At 45.9% G+C, this 27,710-nt stretch overlaps 1 protein-coding gene across 1 annotated transcript in view; it reads left to right on the top strand.

Annotated features, from left to right (window-relative positions):
* Nucleotides 1-27,710, top strand: part of GLP1R (glucagon like peptide 1 receptor) — a 503,675-nt gene that overhangs the window by 436,350 nt on the left and 39,615 nt on the right. Inside the window, exons 9-10 of the mRNA XM_082249311.1 lie at nt 25,126-25,195; nt 26,533-26,621. Coding sequence (XP_082105437.1) covers nt 25,126-25,195; nt 26,533-26,621 — 159 coding nt within the window. The remainder of the gene's footprint in view (nt 1-25,125; nt 25,196-26,532; nt 26,622-27,710) is intronic.

Here is a 27,710-nt window from a genome sequence, read left to right as displayed (position 1 = left end):
TAGGTACAATTAATATCTCCTAAACCGGCACGGTTTAGGAGATATTTGCATTGCATGCAGCCGTTCACGAGAGCGGCGCATGTGCTCTGAAGGTCCGGCGGACCTTCAGCTTTCCTTGCCGGGAGCTTGCCAGAAAAGCGCGGGAGTGACGTCATCGCGGCTCCGGCCAATCACAGCGCCGGAGCCGCCGAACCCGGAAGAGATGCTGAGGGATCATGTCAGCTCCCACAGCGGTGTCCGGGGGTCCGTGTCGGGGCTTCGTTCTAAGGTAAGTAATTCATAATGAGCTAGTATGCGATGCATACTAGCTCATTATGCCTTTGTCTTGCAGGTTTTTTATTTTTTTTTTTTAGGTTTACAACCGCTTTAAGGACCGACTGCCGTAGTTATACTGTGCGAACTGACGTAGATCTACTTCGGTCGCACCCCTGCAGCTAGGGCCGCCGATTGCCGCCTGACACCCGTGATCGCTACCCGCTGAGAGAGAAGAATGGTCAGCTGTTGCAGGGCTGTGGGCATGATGCAGGAGATACAGGGGCTGTGGGCATAATGCAGGGCTGTGCGCATGGTGCAGGGCTATGGGCATGGTGCAGGGGATGCAGGGCTGTGGGCATGGTGCAGGAGATACAGGGGCTGTGGGCATAATGCAGGAGATGCAGGGCTGTGGGCATGGCGCAGGGCTACGGGCATGGTGCAGGAGATGCAGGGCTATGGGCATGGTGCAAGAGATGCAGGGCTATGGGCATGGTGCAGGAGATTCAGGGATGTGGGCATGGTGCAGGAGATGCAGGGCTGTGGGCATGGTGCAGGAGATGATGGGCTGTGGGCATGGTGCAAGAGATGCAGGGCTATGGGCATGGTGCAAGAGATGCAGGTCTATGGGCATGGTGCAGAAGATTCAGGGATGTGGGCATGGTGCAGGAGATGCAGGGCTGTGGGCATGGTGCAGGAGATGATGGGCTGTGGGCATGGTGCAAGAGATGCAGGGCTGTGGGCATGGTGCAGGAGATGATGGGCTGTGAGCATGGTGCAGGAGGGGTCTGTCTTACCCATCCCTGAGGCGCCTTCCATTTAAAAATGGCGCCGCCCGGCCGCTGCGTCACGGCACATGCGCCGCCTGCCCGAACGTGTACAGACCTCTCCGAGCGGTGGTGTTGGCGCATGCGCAGTGGACATGGGCCGGCCGCAGCCATTTTTTTTACGGAAAGGCAGCGGCTCCAGCTTCCTATAGTTTGAGCGGGTCCGCTCAGCGCGACCCACTCAAACTGAGCTCGCAACCCACCAGTGCAACCCACAGTTTGGGAACTTCTGCTCTAAGTGTTTACCCTAAAATGATATAGATCACCTAAGAATGTTATTTGTTACAAAAAGTGCACAGTGCTAATATGGTGACTAATACATACCTTCTACAGTATACATATAACTCCGCGAAATGAATAGCGATCAAATAATAATACCATCTACAATGTGCAATAAGTTGCTATCCAAAATAATGTGCAGATATACAGTATACAAACACTCCGTATATATTATCTACAATTAATATCTGTGACAAATTCAGTGCAATTATCATACATGAAATTCAAAAATGTAAATACAAATTATTAATATAAATTATTAGTGATCGTCAAAAAGTTCCAAGAAAAGTCCAATAAAGTGCAAAAAAAAATGTGCAAGAAAAATGTGCAAAAAAGTGCAAATAAATATCTGTAGTGACAAATCTTCAACGGAAGGTGTGCACCAAAAGACACCCTATGTGCTGCTTCCACCAATCACCCCCAAACTGACTCACCAGATGGAGTGGCTGGTAAAGCTGAATTGCTGGTTTATAATCTTACCAGCCACTCCATCTGGTGAGTCAGTTTAGGGGAGATTGGTAGAATACATTTTTGCCTAAATTTATAACGAAAGATTATTTATTTGCAAAATTTTATAACAAAAGCTAAGAAAGACGTGCTTTTTTTTTTTTTAATTCTTTGGTACTTTTTCATTTATATAGCAATTAAAACCCAGTGGTGATTGGTCACTTTGATACCGGACACTTTTCCATGATCTTCCTGCCCAGACCAAGTTTCAGCTTTCAGTGCTGTCACATTTTAAATGACCATTGTGTGGTCATGCAACACCGTACCCATAAGAATTTTTTATCACACAAATAGAGCTTTTTTTTTTTTTTTTGGTGGTATTTAATTTTTTTTTTTTGCTAAATAAACTAAAAAAGACCAAAATAAAAAACAAACGCATGTTTCTTCGTTTCTGTTATAAAATTTTGCAAATAAATATTCTTCTTCACAAATTTAGCCAAAAATGTATTCTGCTACATTTCTTTGGTAAAAATAACCCAAATCAGTGTATATTATTTAGTCTGTAGGAAAGTTATAGAGTCCATAAACTATGATATATATCAATCCTAATGTGCTGACGGCCGATCTCATTTCTTGAGGTCCAAAAATTCCAGGACAGTACAAATATCTTCCAAATTACCGCTTTTTGGAAAGTAGACAGTCCAAGGTATTTAGTAAGAGGGTGGGTGGGTTTTTTGAAATTGTCATTTTTTTTCACAATTATTTGGATCAATCATAATGTGTAAAAAAAAAAAAAAAATGCATTTTACTTCCCTAGAGTAGTACAGTGTTGCTATGGTAACACTGTATTGCTCTGGTCACAGTGTGTTAGAAAGAAAAATGTAAAAGAAGAAAATAAATAATAAAAAAATTGTAAAAATAAAGAAAATAATGATAATATACAGTATATATATACTGTATTCCTCCACTGTCCAATAAGAGCCCTTATTGGATACAGTGGGGAGACTCCCCAGACTCAAAAGACCACACCTGGAAACACATGACAGCCTAAAGCCTCGTACACACTTAACGAATTTCCGCCGAACGGTCGTCCATCTTTTGTCCAGAGTGGTGTCTGTTGGTTGGAATGTGCTCTAGACTGCACACAAATTTTCCTGCAGGACAGAATTCTACTTCAGAAGTGATGTCATGTGTTGGATTGCTTTGTTTGTGTTCTTTCATCTCTGAGCATGCCTAGTCTTGCTCATAAGATTTTTCCCCATCGAAATCTGTACTAATGAGACGAAAATCGGACGTGTTTTGATAGTCGACAAAAATTATATAGCCTGCACACCAGGATTTTTTCGGCCGAAAAGTCGGAGTCGGTTGTCGGAAGCACCATACTAACAAGCTGAAAATCGGCAGATCGGTCGTCGGACAAAATTTCCTGTCCGAATTTCTACTCGTGTGTACTGGACTTTACTGAATGATCAGGCCCCCCTGATAAGCAGACAGGGCCAATACAGTGGGTACGGAAAGTATTCAGACCCCCTTAAATTTTTCACTCTTTGTTATATTGCAGCCATTTGCTAAAATCATTTAAGTTCATTCTTCTTCCTCATGAATGTACACATAGCACCCCATACTGACAGAAAAACACAGAATTGTTGACATTGTTGCAGATTTATTAAAAAAGAAAAACTGAAATATCACATGGTCCTAAGTATTCAGACCCTTTGCTGTGACACTCATATATTTAACTCAGGTGCTTTCCATTTCTTCTGATCATCCTTGAGATGGTTCTACACCTTCATTTGAGTCCAGCTGTGTTTGATTATACTGATTGGACTTGATTAGGAAAGCCACACACCTGTCTATATAAGACCTTCCAGATCACAATGCATGTCAGAGCAAATGAGAATAATAAGGTCAAAGGAACTGCCTGAAGAGCTCAGAGACAGAATTGTGGCAAGGCACAGATCTGGCCAAGGTTACAAAAAGATTTCTGCTGCACTTAAGGTTCCTAAGAGCACAGTGGCCTCCATGAGCTATCGGGGGAGAAGAGCCTTGGTGAGAGAGAGGTAAAGAAGAACCCAAAGATCACTGTGGCTGAGCTCCAGAGATGCAGTCAGGAGATAGGAGAAAGTTGTAGAAAGTCAACCATCGCTGCAGCCCTCCACTAGTAGGAGCTTTATGGCAGAGTGGCCCGACGGAAGCCTCTCCTCAGTGTAAGACACATGAAAGCTCGCATGGAGTTTGCTAAAAAACACCCAAAGGACTCCAAGATGGTGAGAAATAAGATTCTCTGGTCTGATGAGACCAAAATAGAACTTTTTGGCCTTAATTCTAAGCGGTATGTGTGGAGAAAACCAGGCACTGCTCATCACCTGTCCAGTACAGTCCCAACAGTGAAGCATGGTGGTGGCAGCATCATGCTGTGGGGGTGTTTTTCAGCTGCAGGGACAGGACGACTGGTTGCAATCGAGGGAAAGATGAATGCGGCCAAGTACAGGGATATCCTGGACAAAAACCTTCTCCAGAGTGCTCTGGACCTCAGACTGGGCCGAAGGTTTACCTTCCAACAAGACAATGACCCTAAGCACACAGCTAAAATAACGAAGGAGTGGCTTCACAACAACTCCGTGACTGTTCTTGAATGGCCCAGCCAGAGCCCTGACTTAAACCCAATTGAGCATCTCTGGAGAGACCTAAAAATGGCTGTCCACCAACGTTTACCATCCAACCTGACAGAACTGGAGAGGATCTGCAAGGAGGAATGGCAGAGGATCCCCAAATCCAGGTGTGAAAGACTTGTTGCATCTTTCCCAAAAAGACTCCTGGCTGTATTAGATCAAAAGGGGGCTTCTACTAAATACTGAGCAAAGGGTCTGAATACTTAGGACCATGTGATATTTCAGTTTTTCTTTTTTAATAAATCTGCAACAATGTCAACAATTCTGTGTTTTTCTGTCAGTATGGGGTGCTATGTGTACATTCATGAGGAAGAAGAATGAACTTAAATGATTTTAGCAAATGGCTGCAATATAACAAAGAGTGAAAAATTTAAGGGGGTCTGAATACTTTCCGTACCCACTGTATATACTTTTCCTAGCACCTACCTAGGAGGATGCTACATATGTTAATGAAATTAACAACAGGGGCACTAGATGGGCAACAATGAGATGATCTCCAAAACAGAATGACATTTTTTTCCCTACTCATCTTTTCCTACTGTTTTTTACTAGTTTTGCATTTGGCTGGGGTCAGTGCCACTACTGGTAGGATGAGGCCATACCTGGACCCTATAGAGGTTGCACAGGCAGTCCAACTCCTCCAGGATGGCACATCAATACATGCCATTGGCAGAAGGTTTGCTGTGTCTCCCAGCACAGTCTCAAGAGCATGGAGGAGATTCCAGGAGACAGGCAGTTACTCTAGGAGAGCTGAACTGGGCCATAGAAGGTCCTTTAAAGCGGTTGTAAACCTAAAATAAAAAAAAAAACCTGCAAGGCAAAGGCATAATGAGCTAGTATGCATCGCATACTAGCTCATTATGAATTACTTACCTTTGAACGAAGCCCCGACATGGACCCCCAGACACCGCTGCGGGCGCTGACATGATCCCACCGCGTCTCTTCTGGGTTCGGGGGCTCCGGCGCTGTGATTGGCCAGAGCCGCGATTACGTCAATCCTGCGCGTGCGCGCGGGAGTCATTTTCCAGCAAGCTCCCGGCAAGGGAAGCTGAAGGTCCGCTGGACCTTTAGAGCGCATGCGCCCCGCTCGCATGAGCGGCTACATGCACTGCAAATATCTCCTAAACCGTGCCGGTTTATGAGATATTAATTGTACCTACAGGTAAGCCTTATTATAGGATTACCTGTAGTTAAAAGTGAAAAAAAGCGGGATACTACCGCTTTTACCCATCGGCAGGACCGGTATCTGTTCCTTTGTGAACAGGATGAGCACTGCCAGAGTCCTGCACAATGACCTCCAGCAGGCCACTGGTGTGAATGTCTCTGACCAAACAATCATAAAAAGACTTCCTGAGGGTTGCCTGAGGGCCCAACTTCCTCTAGTGAGCCCTGTGCTCACTGCCCATCACCGTGGAGCTCGCTTGGCATTTGCCATTGAACACCAGAATTGGCAGGTCTGCCACTGGCCCCTTTGTGCTTTTCACAGATGAGAGCAGAGTTCACCCTGAGCACATGTGACAGGTGTGAAAGGGTCTGGGGAAGCCATGGAGAAAGTTATGCTGCCTGTAACATCATTCAGCATGAGCGGTTTGGTGGCGGTCAGTGATGGTCTGGGGAGACATATCCATGGATGTACGCACAGACCTCTACAGGCTAGACAATGGAACCCTGACTGCCATTAGGTATTGGGATGAAATCTTTGGACCCGTTGTCAGACCCTACGCTGCTGCAGTGGGTCCTGGGTCATAAAGGTCCATAAAGACATGGATGAGTGAGTTTGGGGTGGAGGAACTTGACTGGCCTGCACAGAGTCCTGACCTCAACCTGATAAAACACATTTTGGGATGAATTAGAGTGGATATTGAGAGTCAGGCCTTCTTGTCCAACATCAGTGCCTGACCTCATAAATGCACTTCTGAAAGAATGGTCAAACATTCCCATAGACACTCCTAAACCTTGTGGACAGCCTTCCCAGAAGAGTTGAAGCTGTTATAGCTGCAAAGGGTGGGCCAACTCAATATTGAACCCTACGGACTAAGACTGGGATGCCATTAAAGTTCATGTGTGTGTGAAGGCAGGCGTCCCAATACTTTTGGTAATATACTGTATTCTGCCCCATATTCTTCTTCTTGTTGCTAATTAATGTCCTTTGTCGGCCATCCGGACTGCGCACTTCAGAACTGGGGGACAGATCTCAGCGTCTCCACGTCTGAAGCTGATTGCGGTTGTAGATGATTAGAGTTGGAGCGTCTGTCATCAATATTCAGGCTGGCGGTAATGAAGCTGATGAAATGCAAAGGACGAGTTTTGTAAGAGTGTCAGACGCCTCGTTCCCAATCTGGAGTTATGTCACATCTCCACGAAAATACCAAACCTCCAATTTAGAACTTTGGAAAAAAAAAAATCCTAAATGAATCCGAGATGATTTCAGAGGTCATCCACAAAGGAAGGCTTTCAAAGGATCGTGCTAATCAAACACGACAATTCTACGGACAATCTGGAAATGTAAAGTCGTTTTTTTTTATTTTTTTATTCTGGCATTCATTTTGTTCAGTTGGCTGCCCTTCAAGCTAAATGCCTAAGGCTGCTGGTATCCTCGTATTCTTATAGCGATAACAGGCCAGGACTGGCCATAGGGCAGACAGGGCATTTGCCTGGTGGGCCGGGGACACCCGCTCCGTGGCCGGTTGATGATCAGGCCGCACCGCGTGAGGTAAGCGGCGACCGCGGCCTGGACAGGGTGAACACAGGACGCGGCTGCCACTTACCTCCCGCTTTGCGGATATGCCTGTGTCTCCTCAGGCTGCAGGGCTGTGCTGTGTATCTCTCACACAGCTCAGCCTCAGAGCCACCACTGACAGTTCCCCTCCTCCCCTCCGCAGGGATGGGAGAGGGGAGCGAGAGCTCGTCTGATCCTCCTCCTCCTGCCCCTCTCCTCCTGGGTCTGCGCCACCTACACTGCCCAGCAGTGCCAGGACAAGGTCATCCAGCGCCCAGGGCAAGGATGCCAAACTGCACCCCCCTTCCCTTTGGGTTAGTGTCAAGGCGCCCCCCATCCCTGCAATAAACCATTGCACCCAGGGCAACCGCCCCTCCTGCCCACCCTTTGTCCCAGCCCTGCTCCTTGGGGATGTGTGGACGGGAAGTTTAAAGCCAGAGGAGAAAACCTACAGACAGCCTGTGCCTGAGCCTCCATCCTGGGGTGAGTAATCTCACCCTCTCTCCTGCCTCCCAGTATATAAAACGAATGTAAGGGGGGGGGGGGTCTGTGCAGACTCTGATGTAAGGGGGGCTGTGTGGACTCTAATTTAAGGGGGGGCTCTGTGCAGGCTCGGATGTAAGGGGGTGCTATGTGCAGTCTCTAATGTAAGTGGGGCTGTGCGGACTCTAATGTAAGGGGGGCTCTGTGCAGATTTTGATGTAAGGGGGGCTCTGTGCGGACAGCAGCTGCTTCCTTTCAGAGTCTGTCCCTCATTGATAGCTCAGACAGGGAGGGGTGGACCAGCAGGCTGATTGAAAAAAACTGAACAGTTTCCCATGAAGGAATCCTACCCTGCTGTGCTAATGTATTCTGACAAGGGGGTGTCCTCAGCTGATTAGAACTGCTGCTGATTGGCTGCAGCCCTGATCAAACAAACATTTTCCAACAAGCCTTTTCGTGAGAAGTTGACCATTAGATCGGGAACAGTCAGTCATAGATGGATCAACATTTGTCCAGTCCCTGCTGAACCAACTGAGTTTCAATCCATCTATGACCAGTGTAAATTTTGCTTGAGCTATTGAGCTCTGTAAACATTAGGCTTTTTATAACAGGACTGTAAACTAGGGATCGACCGATATGCACTTTCCCCGATATATGGGAATCGGCCCCTGAGGTTACCGATATTGGCGATATTTCAGGAAAGTGCTTGTACCGGAGTGATCCCTGCAGCTAGATGCATCACCCCGGTACCGGCGTCCATATCCAACGGTCGGCTGTCTTGTAATGACAACCGATGCGGCTGAAAAGCTGCTTGGCTGTCATTACAAGGAGGGAAGACCCGGGCATCCTACCTCCATGGCCGCCGAAAAGAAGACCCGATCAAAGCCCCATTTGGCTCTGATCGGGTCTCCATGTAAAAACCCGGAAGTGATGTCATGACATCACTTCCGGGTATTCGGCACCAAATTCAAAAACATTACAGCATTTAAAACAGCCAAACTCGGCTGTTTTGAATGCTTTTAAGTGCAGAGGAGGGGTTTGATCCCTCCACAACAGTACCTGTGACAAATAAAAAAAAAACATTTTTTTTTAAATGTCCAAAAATATTGGCCAATATCGGCCGATACCAGTGGCGGTTTTAGGCATGGGCAAACGGGGCAGCCGCCCGGGGCGGCATTTTTTCATGACACGTGGGGGGCGGCATGCCGGGCTGCGGACCGGTACCGGTCTGTGGATCAAATGGTACCGGGCCGCCCGAGCCCCGTTCGCCCATGCCTAAAACCGCCACTGCCACAGCCGAGCCGAGGCACAGAGCATTGCTCACCCCCGAGTCCGCCCATTGTGTGATAATAGCGAATGAAAATTCGCTATTGTCACACTGATCCTCCTCCTGGTCAATCAGGGAGCGGGTCCTCCCGCTTCCTGATTGCCCGAAAGGCAAACCCCACGCCATTGGCCGAGGAGGAGGCGCCGCGGGAGGACTGAGGAGACGCGAGGAATCCGGGGACTGAACGGAAGAGAAGTGAGGTAAGTGCACGGACGGGTCTCGCGGGGGGAACGCTGGCGCTCTGCATTGAAAGGGGGCATTGCTGTGGCGCTCTGCATTGAAAGGGGGCAATGCTGTGGCGCTCTGCATTTATTGGGGGCAATGCTGTGGCACTCTGCATTTATTGGGGGGCATTGCTATGGCACTCTGCATTTAATGGGGGCAATGCTGTGGCACTCTGCATTTATTGGGGGGAACAATGCTGTGGCACTCTGCATTTATTGGGGGCATTGCTGTAGCACTCTCCATTTAATGGGGGCAACAATGCTGTGGCACTCTGCATTTATTGGGGGCATTGCTGTGGCACTCTGCATTTATTGGGGGCAATGCTGTGGCACTCTGCATTTATTGGGGGCATTGCTGTGGCACTCTGCATTTATTGGGGACAATGCTGTGGCACTCTGCATTTATTGGGAGCATTGCTGTGGCACTCTGCATTTATTGGGGGCATTGCTGTGGCACTCTGCATTTATTGGGGGCAATGCTGTGGCACTCTGCATTTATTGGGGGCATTGCTGTGGCACTCTGCATTTATTGGGGACAATGCTGTGGCACTCTGCATTTATTGGGAGCATTGCTGTGGCACTCTGCATTTATTGGGGGCATTGCTGTGGCACTCTGCATTTATTGGGGGCAATGCTGTGGCACTCTGCATTTATTGGGGGCATTGCTGTGGCACTCTGCATTTATTGTCGGCATTGCTGTGGCACTCTGCATTTATTGGGGGCAATGCTGTGACACTCTGCATTTATTGGGGGCATTGCTGTGGCACTCTGCATTTATTGGGGGCAATGCTGTGGCACTCTGCATTTATTGTCGGCATTGCTGTGGCACTCTGCATTTATTGGGGGCAACAATGCTGTGGTACTCTGCATTTATTGGGGGGCATTGCTGTGGCACTCTGCATTTAATGGGGGCAATGCTGTGGCACTCTGCATTTATTGGGGGGAACAATGCTGTGGCACTCTGCATTTATTGGGGGCATTGCTGTGGCACTCTGCATTTATTGGGGGCAACAATGCTGTGGCACTCTGCATTTATTGGGAGCATTGCTGTGGCACTCTGCATTTATTGGGAGCATTGCTGTGGCACTCTGCATTTATTGGGGGCATTGCTGTGGCACTCTGCATTTATTGGGGGCAATGATGTGGCACTCTGCATTTATTGGGGGCATTGCTGTGGCACTCTGCATTTATTGGGGGCAATGATGTGGCACTCTGCATTTATTGGGGGCAATGCTGTGGCACTCTGCATTTATTGGGGGCATTGCTGTGGCACTCTGCATTTATTGGGGGCATTGCTGTGGCACTCTGCATTTATTGTCGGCATTGCTGTGGCACTCTGCATTTATTGGGGGCAACAATGCTGTGGCACTCTGCATTTATTGGGAGCATTGCTGTGGCACTCTGCATTTATTGGGAGCATTGCTGTGGCACTCTGCATTTATTGGGGGCATTGCTGTGGCACTCTGCATTTATTGGGGGCAATGATGTGGCACTCTGCATTTATTGGGGGCATTGCTGTGGCACTCTGCATTTATTGGGGGCATTGCTGTGGCACTCTGCATTTATTGGGGGCAATGCTGTGGCACTCTGCATTTACTGGGGGCATTGCTGTGGCACTCTGCATTTATTTGGGGGCAATGCTGTGGCACTCTGCATTTATTGGGGGCAATGCTGTGGCACTCTGCATTTATTGGGGGCAATGCTGTGGCACTCTGCATTTATTGTTATGTTGTCATGTTATTTTTTTTTGGGGGGGCGCCGGGAGGGAGTCTTGCCCGAGGAGCAATTGAATGTAGAACCGCCACTGGCCGATACCAATATCCGATGACCAAAATATCGGTATCAGCACTTAAAAAAACGATATTGGTCAATCACTACTGTAAACCTTCTAGAATTGAGTCTCAACAGGGGGCGAAACATGTTAGAGGGAGGATCCTGGGTGAAGTGTCTGTGTTTGTGCACTGGCTAGTAAAGTTGATTTAACCCTTTGGTTCCAGGACTTTGCCTAATAGATGTAAACCCCAACTAGATCTTTATATTGCCAAAGTGCTGTGTAGCAAAACAGTTTTCATTTTGACAGTAGTCTTTTTCACCTTTTTTCATGCTTTGTTGCTTCTTAGTGCCACTGACTTTTTGCAGCCACCATAGGTGTGCGCAGACTATTGCATTAGGGTGTGCACCTCAAAGCTCAAAACATTCATGTGCAGTAGAGCTGTGGATAGTATTAGTAGAGCAGAGGACGGTGTGTCAGTAGAGCAGTGGACGGTGTCAGTAGAGCAGTGGACGGTGTCAGTAGAGCAGTGGACGGTGTCAGTGTAGCAGTGGATGGTGTCAGTAGAGCAGTGGATGGTGTCAGTATAGCAGTGGATGGTGTCAGTATAGCAGTGGACGGTGTCAGTATAGCAGTGGATGGTGTCAGTAGAGCAGTGGATGGTGTCAGTAGAGCAGTGGATGGTGTCAGTAGGGCAGAGATTGGTGTCAGTAGAGCAGTGGACGGTGTCAGTAGAGCAGTGGACGGTGTCAGTAGGGCAGTGGACGGTGTCAGTAGGGCAGTGGACGGTGTCAGTAGGGCAGTGGACGGTGTCAGTAGGGCATGGACGGTGTCAGTAGGGCAGTGGACGGTGTCAGTAGAGCAGTGGATGGTGTCAGTTGAGCAGTGGATGGTGTTAGTAGAGCAGTGGATGGTGTTAGTAGAGCAGTGGATGGTGTCAGTAGAGCAGTGGATGGTGTCAGTAGAGCAGTGGATGGTGTCAGTTGAGCAGTGGAGGGTGCCAGTAGAGCAGTGGATGGTGTCTGTAGGGCAGTTGATGGTGTCAGTAGAGCAGAGGATGGTGTCAGTAGAGCAGTGGAGGGTGTCAGTAGAGCAGTGGAGGGTGTCAGTAGAGCAGTGGATGGTGTCAGTAGAGCAGTGGATGGTGTCAGTAGAGCAGTGGATGGTGTCAGTAGAGCAGTGGATGATGTCAGTAGAGCAGAGGACGGTGTCAGTAGAGCAGTGGTCAGTAGGGCAGTGGACGGTGTCAGTAGAGCAGTGGATGGTGTCAGTAGAGCAGTGGACGGTGTCAGTAGGGCAGTGGACGGTGTCAGTAGGGCAGTGGACGGTGTCAGTAGAGCAGTGGATGGTGTCAGTAGAGCAGTGGATGATGTTAGTGGGGATGAGATTGGTGTCAGTAGTTTTTATTACTTTAAATTGTTTTTACTTTTTAGCATTTTTTTCTTTTTTTTTAATACTTTATTTTTTTTTTCAGTATGTTATATGTTAGGAGCCCCATTAAGGGGCTTTGGTGAAATAGCAGAGAAAGGGACTGAGAACAGTCCCTTTATTCTGTAGCTTCAGCTGGGCATTCAGCAGGGGGGATCTGCGTTGGCACAGGGTGATTAGGTTGTGCCCAGGCACATCCGGCACACCCAGTGTGCATGCCAATGGCAGCCACTTCCTGTCTACATGCAGTCCAGCAAATGGCTGCATGGCACTTCTCAGGGCGGGTTTCTTAATGGTGACAACAGTGGACCATGCCTATATAATAATTGGCTCAACCACTCTATTGAAAGTCTGAGTGACAACGCAGGGGCACAATAGAGAGTGTTGTCACCCTATAAAAAAAAGAGCCTGAACAAGAATCCTTCATGGCAGGATCACCTGGAATTCTGCAGATTAAAAAATGACTTTTGAAACAAAATTAACATATTGAAGGTTAGAGGAGGATTTTAGAGATTGAGTTTCTATCTACTGTAAGGAGGAAGTGGGAAAACATATAAAAAGGTGGATAGGAGTGCCACCTGTTGGTTGGTTGTGAAACTGTCAAATATTAATATGCAAAATTCCCCACCAAAAAGTTGCAGCACACCTTCACACCTTCCATTCACATGTCCCTGCAGAAGACGATCCCGGGTTATCTGCCTCAGCTTTGTGTCTGCAGGAAATGAAAAGAAATAATATTTGCAACGCTCCAATAGTTTACAATGATCTCCAATTATAGATTTTTCCACAGTTTCAATGCTTATAAACCTCCAGGGTAGGAGCGGTGACGGATCCGCCTCTCCTCACTCACACTGTATAAATAAATTAGCAATATTGAGTATTTCTGAAAATTAGAATCGTTATCATAGCTATGTCAGGCTCGGGGAGAATAAAACAATTATAACTACTCCACCGAAACACCGGCTGTGCCGCAAATTAAAACCCGGCTGGGAAAACACTAATCAAAATGCTTATCAGCACACTGCCAACAAATTGGGGATCGTTCTATTAGTCAAAATCAAGCTGGCAGATCAGATGGGGTATGTGGGAGGGAGCATGCTGGAATCAAAAAAGTTTTATGTTGTACAATGTAACTTTTAGTCATAGATATTGTCAGGACCCAGATCTGGACATGCAACCTCTGCTGTGCCTGGCAGTATCTCTTCTTTCTGAAGCACCTGAGATGCTGGACAGTTCCCCCCCCTGATTTGTTAGGTAACCTTGCCTTGTGTCTTGTTTCTCTTGAACCTTGAAGTCTTTGCTCCTCCCATTAACCTTTTATTTAAGCCATGTCTTTGCACTTCCTGTTTGCCAGAGTATTGTGTTCTCCCCCGTGCCAATATCTTACTATTGTTTCCCCTGCTGCCATCCTTACCACTCGTTACTGATCTTTGGCTTGTTCCTCAACTACATTTCTGCTTGATTCCTACCTACAACCACTTGTTACTGACTTTTGGCTTGTTTACTGACTACGCTTCTGCTTGATCCCTACCTGCTGTATCTGCTACCGGGCCCTGGTTTGCTCACCTCCTGATGGGAGCATCTCTTGTCTCTCCTGCTGCCGTGCCCTACCACTTGTTACTGATCTTTGGCTTGTTCCTCAACTACATTTCTGCTTGATTCCTACCTACAACCACTTGTTACTGACCTTTGGCTTGTTTACTGACTATGCTTCTGCTTGATCCCTACCTGCTATATCTGCTACCGGACCCAGGCTTGCTCACCTCCTGCTGGGAGCATCTCTACTGCTATAGCTAATAGCCTCCGAGCCTGACCTCTGACTATGACAGATACGCTCATTCATCACCACACCTACAATGTCTTTGCACTTCCTGTTTGCCAGAATATTGTGCTCTCTCCCATGCCAATATCTTGCTCTTGTCTCTCCTGCTGCCGTCCCTACCACTTGTTACTGACCTTTGGCTTGTTCCTGGACTACATTTCTGCTTGATTCCTCCCTGCAACCACTTGTTACCAACCTTTAGCTTGTTTACTGACTACGCTTCTGCTTGATCCCTACCTGAAATATCTGCTACCGGACCCAGGCTTGCTCACCTCCTGCTGGGAGCATCTCTACTGCTATAGCTAATAGCCCCTGAGTCTGACCTCTGACTATGACAGATACGCTCTTTCATCACCACACCTACAATGTCTTTGCACTTCCTGTCTGCCAGATTATTGTGTTCTCTCCAGCCAATATCTTGCTCTTGTCTCCGCTGCTGCCCCTACCACTCGTTACTGACCTTTGGCCTGTTCCTTGACTACACTTCTGCTTGAATCCTACCTGCAACCACTTGTTACTGACCTTTGGCTTGTTTACTGACTATGCTTCTGCTTGATCCCTACCTGCTATATCTGCTACCGGTCCCCAGCCTGCTCACCTCCTGGTGGGAGCATCTCTACTGCTATTAGCCTCTGAGCCTGACCTCTGACCATGACAGATATTCATCACACCTACAATGTTGGAAGAAGCATGTATATTCTCCTCCAGTGAAGGGTCCTGTTATCTCACCAATGCTCCCCAATGGGGCCCCTTAAAAATTGTATAAAATATTATTGTAAAAAATTTTAAATAGTAAAAAATTAAAAAACCAATGACACCAGTGGCGGAACTACCAGGGTCGCAAAGGTTGCACTTTGCCCTGGTGTTGCGCCACTGGGCTCGAAGGTAAGGGTTTTTGGCTGGAGGTCAAGCTGCCCTTCAAGGTTTCTTGCACCGGGGCCCTGAAGGTTCTAGTTACGCCTATGCCATATAGTATATTTGTCATTTTCTAAACTGATGTTGTAGGGAGACCTTGTAGGTTGCTCAATACCAAATTGAAAGCAGAACTTTGCCCAAAAGCGAAAGTTCCACTCTCCTCCTCCACCCCTTTTAACTTTTGGGACTTAAACATTTTTTTGAGGGGGTACCAAACTTCTAAGTGACTTCGCTGCAATGTCGGCACCCCAGCCAATTTTTCATTCGGCTCTTGGGTGCTGCTGCCACCATCACTTGTAAGGGAAACCAGCAATGCAGCCTTGCGGCTTCTTAGCCGGTTCCCTACTGCACATGCACGAAGCGCGCTGCCTCTTTGTGAATGGCCCGGCGGTGGGAAAAGGAGGAGGAGGGCCAAACTTCTGAGTGACTTTGCCACGCTGTTGGCAACCCAGCCAATTTTTCAATCAGCTCTCGGGTGCTGCCGCTGCAATCACTTGTAAGGGAAACCGGCAGTGCAGCCTTGTGGCTTTGTAGCCGGTTGCCTACTGCACATGCGGAAGCGCACTGCACTTTGTGAATGGCCCGGCGGCGTGGAAAAGAGGAGGGAGACCAAACTTTTGAGTGACTTCGCCACGATGTTGGCACCCCAGCCAATTTTTCAATCGGCTCCCAGATGCTGCCGCCACCATCACTTGTAAGGGAAACTGGCAGTGCAGCCTTGCGGCTTCACAGCCGGTTCCCTACTTCACATGCGCAAAGCGTATTGCACTTTGTGAATGGCCCGGCGGCAGGGAAAGGGCCAAACATCCGAGTGACTTTGCCGCGATGTTGGCAACCCAGCCAATTTTTCAATCGGCTCTCGGGTGATTTCACCGCCATCACTTGTAAGGGAAACTGGCAGTGCAGCCCTGCGGCTTCACAGCCGGTTCCCTACTGCACATGCACAAAGCGCACTGCATTTTGTGAATGACCCGGTGGTGGGGGGAAGAAGGAGGGAGGCCAAACTTTGCCACGGCAAAGTCACCCGGAAAGTAAGAGCAGGTACCTGTCAAAAGCAGGTTCCCGCTCCCCCCTCAAGGTTCCAAATGTGGCAGCGGAGGAGGGAAGGAAGTAAACAAGCAGAGCTTCCACTTTTGGGTGGAGCTCCCCTTTAATTTAGAGGGGAAACTATTATAGTATTAATAATAGGCAAATCAGTAAAAATGATTTCACAAAAATAAACTGCTACTTGGAATTCTGCTTTCCGCCACTTCCTCAGAGACATGCTGCTTTCTCATGGAAATTTCTTTATTACCTACTTTTTAGATATTTTCAGGCCTTTAAGAAAATCACCATAAAGAGTATTTTACAACCGGCAGCGAAGCTATAAGCATTTTTATGCACCGCGGGAAGCCATTATGTTCTAAATTTCATTGTAAGGTTAACAAAACAAATACATTTGCTTCTTTGTAAATGGACCCCCTACGGGGAGTCAGGTTGTAGCAGACAGTCATCAGCTGCACTTTATACTTTACAATTGTTACAAAGTAACAGTTATAGAAATGCAGCAACAAAGGACACACGTTCTGCATGCAGTAGACATAAATTCCAACTGCATGTCATTTAGTTTGCTCTTGTTTTTTTTTTAGATAAAATACTTTTTAAAAGTTTTTTATCTTTAGTTACATTTGTGCTGCCGATCTCCTGCAGCCTGTTTCTGATACATGCACTCCAAAGATGGCTGCATGGCATTTCCCAGGGTGGGTTACTTGATGGTGACAACCAGGGCTTTTTTTCTCAGAGAATAGGTGCAGGAACTCCCCCTTTCTGAGTTAATTACTGTCTCCGCCCCCTGCCCACCTCGAAAAACAGTTCCTTGGTTCCACCCCCTACCCACCTCCCGGTAGCACCCCTTTTAGACGATACAGAGCCAAGTATCATTTTGTGGTGCTAAGTTTAATGGAACCGTGACCCACACCGTGTTTGTGGGCTTCCGTCAGTATACGGCTTCCAGTCTTGAACATAGATATCAGATATTCTAGCTGCCCCCCCATACAAAACTAGACTGAACTTAGCTTGTAGAGAACTGGAATCTTCTCCCCCTATTAAAGAGTCTCACACAGAATATATACAGGATGGACATCCCCCTGCTGATCAGATTACCCAACCAGGTCAGGTGCCTGATTACATTATCCTATGCAGATGCAATTGTGTACAGAAATATAATTAACATATCTAAAGAACAACCAACACAAACAGTATTCTTCTTTTCTACCAGTAATTAATAGATGACAATGATTCAATCAACCTAAGCCAATTAACTAGCAGACTGCCACCCTCAAGCTCATCCAAAACCAAGCTTATAATTTTTCCTCCACCACGTGCCCCTTCCCCTGATCTCTCTGTCAATATCGATGGCATTATTATCAGCCCATCCCTGCATGCCAAGGTCCTAGGTGTTGTCCTGGACTCTGAACTCTCCTTCAAGCCCCACATCTAATCGCTGTCCAAATCTTGCCGCCTCAACCTCCGCAACATCTCCAATATACGCCCCTTTCTAACCAAAGACACAACAAGGCTCCTAGTTCACTCCCTGGTCATCTCGCGCCTCGACTACTGCAATTCCCTTCTCATTGGCATACCTCTACACAGGCTATCCCTCCTTCAATCCATCATGAATGCTGCCGCCAGACTCATCCACCTTACCAATCGCTCAGTGTCCGCTGCTCCTCTCTGTCAAGCCCTCCACTGGCTTCCGCTCACCCAATGAATTAAATAAAAAATACTTACAACATCTTACAAAGCAATCCACAGCTTAGCCCCCAACTACATCACTAGCCTAGTCTCAAAATACCAACCTAATCGCTCTCTTCATTCCTCTCAAAACCTCCTGCTCTCTAGCTCACTCATCACCTCCTCCCATGCTAGCCTCCAGGACTTTTCCAGAGGGTCTCCAATCCTATGGAACTCCTTACCCTTATCTGTCTGATTATCTCCTACTCTATTAGCTTTTAGGCGATCTCTGAAAACCCTCCTTTTCAGAGAAGCCTATCCTACCCACACCTAGCAAATATACCTCCATTTTCTCCATCAGCCCATCCTCCACGGTTATTGCCTTTTGTTTCACTTGACCCTCCCTTCTAGATTGTAAGCTCTAACGATCAGGGCCCTCTAGTTCCTCCTGTATTGAATTGTATTGTACCTGTATTGTCTTCCCTCACATTGTAAAGCACTGTGCAAACTGTTGGCACTATATAAATCCTGTATAATAGTAATGAAGTACAATACACATTATCATAAATGTAAACACATCCCCACAGTAGATGTCAGGTGAGTAAATCAGCATATTCAACTATGTGTGGAAGACAGGTCGTTGAGCTGATGATATTATTATCTGCTATGAGTCTGACTGTGTGAAGCAGTCTTCATATGTTTCTTGAGATATATGGTTGATAAATATTACTGTCCCATTTGAAGTAATCCAAGCCATATTCTCAGTGTCTATTAAGTAGTTGTCCATCATTTCCTTGGTCACCCTATGTCCCTAATAGACACAGGGTGACTTACACATAAGAGGGGCTTAGGGGGATGAGAGAGGGATTTCCCAACCTCTCTAAGGTAAGATGTGTTCCACGGGCCCCCTCAACCAAAGTGACTCCCGTGACATCTCTCCCCTTTCGGAAGGAGTCTAACACAGGAGGAGACCCCAAATGGGATGACTTCAAAGTTAGTCCGTAGTTCTTGTCCCCCAATGTCTGTACCCACACAGTACCCCAAACAAATTGTCCCGAACAGAGCATTACGTACCTAGCCAACCTCTGCCTCTAGAACATACCCACTGTGGGGAAGAAGCGTAGACTGGCCCTTCTCCCTGGAGTCCTTTCAGTCGCTGGAGAGAAGACAGGGTGGCTGGGCTCACACCCTCATGCTGTTGGGGACCTGGGCTGACTGCCCAGCATCCCTGAGGTATAGAGGTGAAGACCGCAGTCCCATCCACTATCACAGGAACTCCATCTTTTGTTAGTTGAGGGGAGAGGCCAGCCGCACTCTGCTCTGTTGCCAGCTCTTCTGCTGGGTTGGTGTTATCATTCTGGGGGCGCCGTTTTCTGCTGGGAAGGGGAGTCAGCTGCTCCATCTTCCTTACCCTCATCTGGCTGTTGGGACAATCTTTCTCTGGCACCTTCTCCCAGGTGCACAGATCCTGGCTGGGGAGGGAAGACAATTTCCTCCGCTCTGACTGACTGTTGGGGAGGGAGGACAACAACCTCCTCTCCCATCTCACCCTGGGCCCTTGGAACTGCCGCAGGTGTGGGGCAGAGATCTTGGACCCTCAGTCCAGTTTTCAGCGCTTCAACTGCAGAAGTTTCTTGTACCTCCACAGATGCTTCTGGCAGGAAATCCCATGTCCCTGTCAGTGGTGTAGCAGAAAGGTCAGCTGCCTCTTCTCTCAGGGAGGCTGAAGCTGCTGTTGGTGTTGGGCAGGGCTCAGTGATGTTAGGCCCTGATGCCAGCTGTTCCGCAGGGAAGTAAACTGAAAAGTCAGTGGCCTTGTACACATCTTCCTGGGTCACCAATTGTTGCAGGCAGAGGTCAGCAGCGCTATGCCTGGATGCCCACTCTTCTGCTGTAGGCTCACTGGGATGCTCCTCCTCAGCGGAAAAGTCTATTAAATCCCCAGTGTCTGGAATTGCTGAAAGTCCAGGGCACAGGCTGGTGGCACTTGGGCCCAGTGCCAACACTTTGGCGGGTGATTTATCAACCGTAAAGTCAATTAAATCTGTGATCCGTGATTGGGGAATGAAGATGGCTTCCTCTTCTCCTATACCTTTATTTAGCTGCTGGACACAGACACATTCCTCAGGTTTGTCAAGGTGAGTCAGCACTTGCTGAATCCGCCATAAGACCTCCGCATCCAAAACCGTGGGTGCAGGCGAGCAAAGCACACTATTACTGTGCCACATTGCCGACTCTTCAGCCAGGATTTCCGGACAGTCAGCTGGTACTTCTGGATATTCCCAGGCAAGGGGAGCCCAGCCCTGGTGCTGAGCAGAGTCTAGCAGCCATCTGTAAGCGATCTCCAGCTCCCATTCCTGAATGGCCAGAAACTCCATATCTTCCAGTGCCCAGAACACTTCCGAGATGTTCAGGATCTCTTCTCTGTAATCCATCATTTCCTCTAACCTCCACTCCAAATCACTCCCAAAGTCGGGTCCTTGGACAGCCTTTCTAATAACAGCCCTTGGCCGCCATAGCAAAAGCCTTCCGTTGGGCTGTCGTCCACTGTCCATGGGCACACTTGGGTTACATACTAGCGGAGGGCTCTGTGGCTCTCGTCCAACAGCATCTCCACCAGGCCCAGCCTGCTTATCTCAGCTTTACATTCCTTGTGCATTGTCTCCCCAAAAACACCATTCAAACTTCGTACTGTGACCAGTACCTTTCCTGGAAGGAGGGGTGAATTTTTCCCTGGTGTTGCTGCTCACTGGCTAGCGCTTCCTCACAGAGTTCCAAGCGAATTGAATCATACCATCCTAGCAGGACCTGCTCTGACACTGGTCCCCTGTGCTGTATACGCATCTCTCGCAAACTCCTTCTGAATTCCTCTTCCATGGCGGCTGATATCTGTACCTCTCTTCTCCTGCTATCCAAACCTTGGATCCCAGTGGAGGTTTGAATGTCCCAGACTGCAGGAAGCATCCCACCGCTTGCCACCAATGTAATGGAACCGCGAACCACACTGTGTTTGTGGTCTTCTGTCAGTATAGGGGCTTCCTCCAGTCTTGAACATAGGTATCAGATATTCTAGCAGCCCCCATACAAAACTATCCTGTGGATCATGGGAGCAGAGTTCCTGGATTTGAGCGGCGCTCTAAGTATATCTTTGTTACTGTGCTGCAGATGTGTTTGCGCAGCAAATGTACCAATTCAAAGATAAGCTACTTGCACTGAAGTGTCAGCCTCTAGTTGCTGAGGACAGGGATTTACTACTGAATGGAATCACATTAGGGTCTATTTAAAACAACAAAACATCTGTCACAAATAATCCCTGTAATGTGTCTAATATGTGTATTTCCTAAGAACATCAGTTCCATTTAGTGGCCATTTTGTGGATGTAGTATTTAGGGGAAATACCACATTATGGCCACTAGATGGAGCTGAGAATCATAGGAAATACACATAGTAGAGAGACATTACGGGGATTATTTGTGACGGCAAACTGATTTTTTATAAATAGATCCAATTGTGTCCAATAGCTAGTTGTGTTTTGTACAGAACTTTGTCATGTTAGCCTAAAATTATCAGCACACCAAACATTTATTAATTTCATATCAGATGAATTTATGAATACATCAAATATTCAGTGCAGTGCAAATAACAAATCAATAAAATAAAATAAGTCCATATAAAATAGTAAATCATGGAGATATCAAGATGTGAGCCACAGTGGGAAAAGGGTGTCCAATAAAGACAAACACATGTGAAGGGTGAGTCCAGCCCGTCCACCACAGACACCTCCTTGATTCGACCTAACCGGTCAACAAGTGCTCTCCCACATCATGAGAATGTATCATCCATTGATCAAGCTACGATGTTAATTCCAATAGCTCCGGGTAGCAGGTATATGTAAATAAAATCGGAACGATCTGCATGGAACTCGCTTTATCTAAAAGGATAATAAATTTACTTACAAATGTAGCACTTATACCAAGTGCATGGATAAAAGCATTGTGGTAAACAGACAATCAAACCATAAAGATGGCCGCGGGTGATGTCATATGTAGCTCCTTCCCCTTACGCGTTACGTCCCTAAGCGGGACTTCATCAGGCTGAATCAAGGAGGTGTCTGTGGTGGACAGGCTGGACTCACCCTTCGCATGCTTTTGTCTTTATTGACACTCCCTTTTCCCACTGTGGCTGGCATCTTGATATCGCCATGATTTACTATTTTATATGGACTTTTTTTATGTTACTGATTGGTTATTTGTGCTGCACTGAATTTTTTGTTTTATATGCTATCAAGGGGTTGCGTTTTGTCCTTGTAGTGTTCTGCTGGCATTTCTATTTTTTTTATTTTTTTAATGCTATATCCTTTTGTGTTCTTATAAAAGAACATCTGGGTAGCAGTGAACATAATATGATTTCATTTAAAAATGCATACAGGAAATATAAAAACACTTAACTTAAAGAGAGCAAATTTTCCAAGCATGAGGGCTGCTCTCCAGGATTTAGACTGGGAGGAAATATTGGCGTCAATGAACACAGAACAGAAATAGGAATTTTTCAAAACGACTGTATGCAAACTCACTGCAAAGTATATTCCTATGGGCAATACGTTTAAAAGGCTAAAAATAAAACCTATGTGGCTCACGACCAAAGTTAAAAAAGCTATAAATAATAAGAAAAGAGCTTTTAAAAAATATAAAAATAAAGGAACACTATCATTGTTTAATTGTTATAAAGAATAAAATAGAATATGTATAAAGGAAATCAAGGACGCAAAAATTCTAAATAAATGACAGATTGCAAAAGATAGTAGGACAAACCCCAAAAAATTCTTCAAATATATTAATAGTAAAAAGGTCAGGTCTGAGCATGTAGGCTCTTTACAAAATAATCAGGAGTGGGTGACTGGGGACAAAGAGAAGGCAAATTTATTAAATACCTTCTTCAGCTCTGTATATACAAAGGAGCATGGGGGAGCTCATGACAATAATGGGGGTGGTAATGACACAGCCCCAGATTATCCACAATGGCTCAAAAGTGATATGGTCCAGAAATATTTAGACAGAATAAAGGTGGACAAAGCACCTGGACCAGATGCCATCCACCCATGGATCCTAAAAGCCATTTTTTCTAATTATTAGGGACTCGTTAAGAACTGGAATAGTACCACTGGATTGGCGTAGGGTCAATGTGGTGCCTATATTTAAAAAGGGATCAAAGTCTTTGCCAAGTATCTATAGACCTGTTAGGGTAACTTCTATAGTCGGGAAGATACTGGAGAGTTTAATAAAAGACCACATAGAGGAGTTCTTGCAGGGAAAAAATATTTTAAGCAACAGACAGCATGGATTCATGAGAGACAGAAGTTGTCAGACAAATATGATTTTTTTTATGAAGAGGTAAGTAAAACCTTGGACAGAGGGGTGGCTGTGGACGTGGTATACTTGGACAGAGGGGTGGCTGTGGACGTGGTATACTTGGACAGAGGGGTGGCTGTGGACGTGTTATACTTGGACAGAGGGGTGGCTGTGGACGTGGTATACTTGGACAGAGGGGTGGCTGTGGACGTGGTATACTTGGATTTTGCAAAAGCGTTTGACACAGTTCCCCACACATGGCTAATGTGTAAGGTAAAGTCTACAGGCTTGGAAAGATCAGTTTGTAAATGGATAGAAAATCGGCTAAAAGATAGAATTCAGAGAGTAGTGGTTAATGATTCTTACTCTGAATGGTGTAAGGTTATCAGTGGTGTACCCCAAGGTTCAGTGTCGGGACCCTTACTTTTTAATATCTTTATAAATGATATCGGGTCTGGGATTAAAAGTATCATTTCAGTCTTTGCACTGTTTCATTGGGCAACTATGTGGCAAATGAGGTTTAATGGTGATAAATGTAAAGTTATGCACTTGGGGGTAAGAATATGCATGCATCATACATACTAGGAGGAGTAGAACTGAGGGAATCCATAGCGGAGAAGGATCTGGGGGAATCCATAGCGGAGAAGGATCTGGGGGTTCCGGAAGATCATAAGCTTAATAATAGCATGCAATACCAAGCTGTGGTTTCCAAAGCAAGCAAAGTCCTTTCTTGTATAAGAGAGGAATGGACTCCAGAGAGAGAGATATCATCTGTATAAATCATTAGTAAGACCTCGTCTGGAATATGCAGTTCAGTTTTGGGCTCCAGTTCTCAAAAAGGATATCGGGGAAGTGGAGAAAGTGCAGAGAAGGGCAACCAAACTGATAAGGGGCATGGAGGACCTCTATGAGAAAAGATTAGAGGAACTGAATTTATTCTCTCTTAAGAAGAAGAGATTAAGGGGGGGATATGATCACCATGTATAAATACATAAGGGGGGATATGATCACTATGTATAAATACATAAGGGGGGATATGATCTCCATGTATAACTACATAAAGGGGGATATGATCACCATATAAATACATAAGGGGGGATATGATCACCATGTATAAATACATAAGGGGGGATATGATCACCATGTAAAAATACATAAGGGGGATATGATCACTATGTATAAATACATAAGGGGGGGGGGTATGATCTCCATGTGTAAATACATAAGGGGGGATATGATCTCCATGTATAAATACATAAGGGGGGGGGATATGATCACCATGTATAAATACATAAGGGGGGGATATGATCTCCGTGTATAAATACATAAAGGGGGGATATGATCACCATGTATAAATACATAAGGGGGGATATTATCTCCATGTATAAATACATAAGGGGGGATGTGATCTCCGTGTATAAATACATAAGGGGGGATATGATCTCCGTGTATAAATACATAAGGGTATATGATCTCCATGTATAAATACATAAGGGGGGATATGATCACCATGTATAAATACATAAGGGGGGATATGATCACCATGTATAAATACATAAGGGGTCCATATAGTGAACTTGGTATTGAGTTATTCACTTTAGGGTCATCACAGAGGACAAGGGGGGATACTTTGTATTTTTCTTGGCCTGACTTGTACTTCAACATGCATTGTGGCTGAGAAGCAGAGTTTGTGTTTAGTTCAATGGCAACCTGTAGGTGAAACGCGTCGGTAGTGTAGCTTCCATTGGGTGAAGAAGTATCAGATCATCCGATGATATGAAAGTCATAGTACTGTTGGCATGATACCTGCCGCAGCTTTACATGAGCCCACCGCATGTCTCTCACCACATGGAACTGGGGTGACGCAGTGAATTATAACGCCTTCTGTCTCCTCTGCAGATGCTGGACCAGAAATTACAATATGAACTACTGGCTCATCATCCGTCTGCCCATCCTCGTCGCCATCGGGGTGAGTTATATAACCATTCATCAGCTTTCACCCCACTTTGCCATCGAATGTTGGGTGCAGTGGAGCCCAGAAAAACTCTGACATCATCTATTGTACCTGAATTATAACACTTTTATTTTATTAATAATAAGATAATAACAATATTAAATGAAAATTAATTATTTAATAAAAATAAAAAAGATAACTTTTTTTAAATTAAGAAAATAATAATAAAAATAATAAATAAATAAATATTTAATAAAAATAGAAAAAATATAACTTTTATTTATCAATAAAATAATAAAACAAATATTAACCACTTGCTTACTGGACACTTAAACCCCCTTCCTGCCCATGCCAATTCTCAGCTTTCAGCGCTGTTGCACTTTGAATGACAATAGCGCGGTCATGCAACACTGTACCCAAATGACATTTTTATCATTTTTTTTTTTTTTTTTAAACAAATAGAGCTTTCTTTTGGTAGTATTTAATCCCTACTGGGGTTATTTTGCTGAACAAACAAAAAAAAGACCGAACATTTTGATTTTTATAGTTTGTTATAAAATTTAGCAAACAGGTAATTTTTCTCCTTCATTGATGTGCGCTGATGAGGCGACACTGATGGGCCCTGATAGGAACTGATAGGCTGCACTCATGGGCACTAATAGCCTGCACTCATGGGCACTGATAGATGACACTGATGGGCACTGATAAGGCGGCACTGGTGGGCACTGATAGGTGGCACTGATGGGTGGCACCGATGGTCACTGATGGGCTGCACTGAAGGGCACTGGTAGGTGGCACTGATGGGTGGCACCGATGGTCACTGATGGGCTGCACTGAAGGGCACTGGTAGGTGGCACTGATAGGGATGCTCTGGAGCGGGTAAGGAACATTTTTATTTCTGTCTGTGTTGCTGATTGATTTCTCTGTTTGGCTAAACTGTTGTCAGCAGGACAGGGAGTGAGGGGGGATCTCCCTGATGGACCACCAAATGGCAGTAAAAACCTGACAGGCGTGCTAATCCTTCCTAAATCTATCCAGAACTAGAAAAGAATGTTTTGGTTGGACTAACACTTTTATTTCATGATACATAGGAGTTGATTTACAAAATCTGGTGCAGCTCTGCATAGAAACCAATCATCTTCCAGGTTTTATTGTCAAAGCTTAACTGAACAAGCTGAAGTTAAAAGCTGATTGGCTGCCGTGCACAGCTGCACCAGATTTTGTGCTCTCCAGTTTTAGTAAATTAACCCCATAGTGTGTATCTTTTTTTATATATTGGGTGAAAGTCAATCATTTCCAGTAAAGCTGTTCTGGGTGTGTGAACTCAATGGGTGAATCTTGTCATTCTGCAGGTGAATTTTGTGATCTTCATAAGAGTGATCTGTATCATCATCTCCAAGCTGCAGGCCAATCTGATGTGCAGGACGGACACCAAGTGCAGGTGGGTCTCTCGTTGTCATCCATGTCACATAGAGGTGTCACCGAGTCCCTATCCTAACTCTAATCAAAGGCTTCACTGATAGCTTCCAGAGAGGTGACAATACAGAAAACACTGAGGTGACCATACAGAGAACACTGAGCCAGTCACATCAGTCTCTGCACCAAAGGAGCTTACACTCTAATGTCCCACCACAGTCACACACTATTATTATACATTTACATAACTCTAACATATACCGCAGTTCTGTATAGAGAGTCATTCACATCAGTTTCTGCACCAGAGAAGCTTACAGTCTAATGTCCTCACACAGTCACAAACTGTTCTTATTATACATTTTGTACTGTATGCAGTCAGGTCCATAAATATTGGGGCATTGACACAATTCTAATCTTTTTGGCTCTATACACCACCACAATGGATTTGAAATGAAACAAACAAGATGTGCTTTAACTGTAGACTTTCAGCTTTAATTTGAGGGTATTTACATCAACAGTTTGTATATGTGCCTCCCACTTTTTAAGGGACCAAAAGTAATGGGACAAATTAACAATCATGAATCAAACTTTCACTTTTTAATACTTGGTTGCAAATCCTTTGCAGACAATTACAGCCTGAGGTCTGGAACGTATAGACATCACCAGACGCTGGGTTTCATCCCTGGTGATGCTCTGCCAGGCCTCTACTGCAACTGTCTTCAGTTCCTGCGTGTTCTTGGGGCATTTTCCCTTCAGTTTTGTCTTCAGCAAGTGAAATGCATGCTCAATCGGATTCAGGTCAGGTGATTGACTTGGCCATTGTATAACATTCCACTTCTTTCCCTTAAAAAACTCTTAGGTTGCTTTCACAGTATGCTTCGGGTCATTGTCCATCTGCACTGTGAAGCGCCGTCCAATGAGTTCTGAAGCATTTGGCTGAATATGAGCAGATAATATTCCACGAAACACTACAGAATTCATCCTGCTGCTTTTGTCAGCAGTCACATCATCAATAAATACAAGAGAACCAGTTCCATTGGCAGCCATACATGCCCACGCCATGACACTACCACCACCATGCTTCACTGATGAGGTGGTATGCTTTGGATCATGA

The sequence above is a fragment of the Pelophylax lessonae genome (genome assembly GCF_965119305.1).
Source record: "Pelophylax lessonae genome assembly, chromosome: 3".
In the NCBI taxonomy this organism is placed as follows: Eukaryota; Metazoa; Chordata; class Amphibia; order Anura; family Ranidae; genus Pelophylax; species Pelophylax lessonae.
This window is presented reverse-complemented; position numbering and strand designations above follow the sequence as displayed.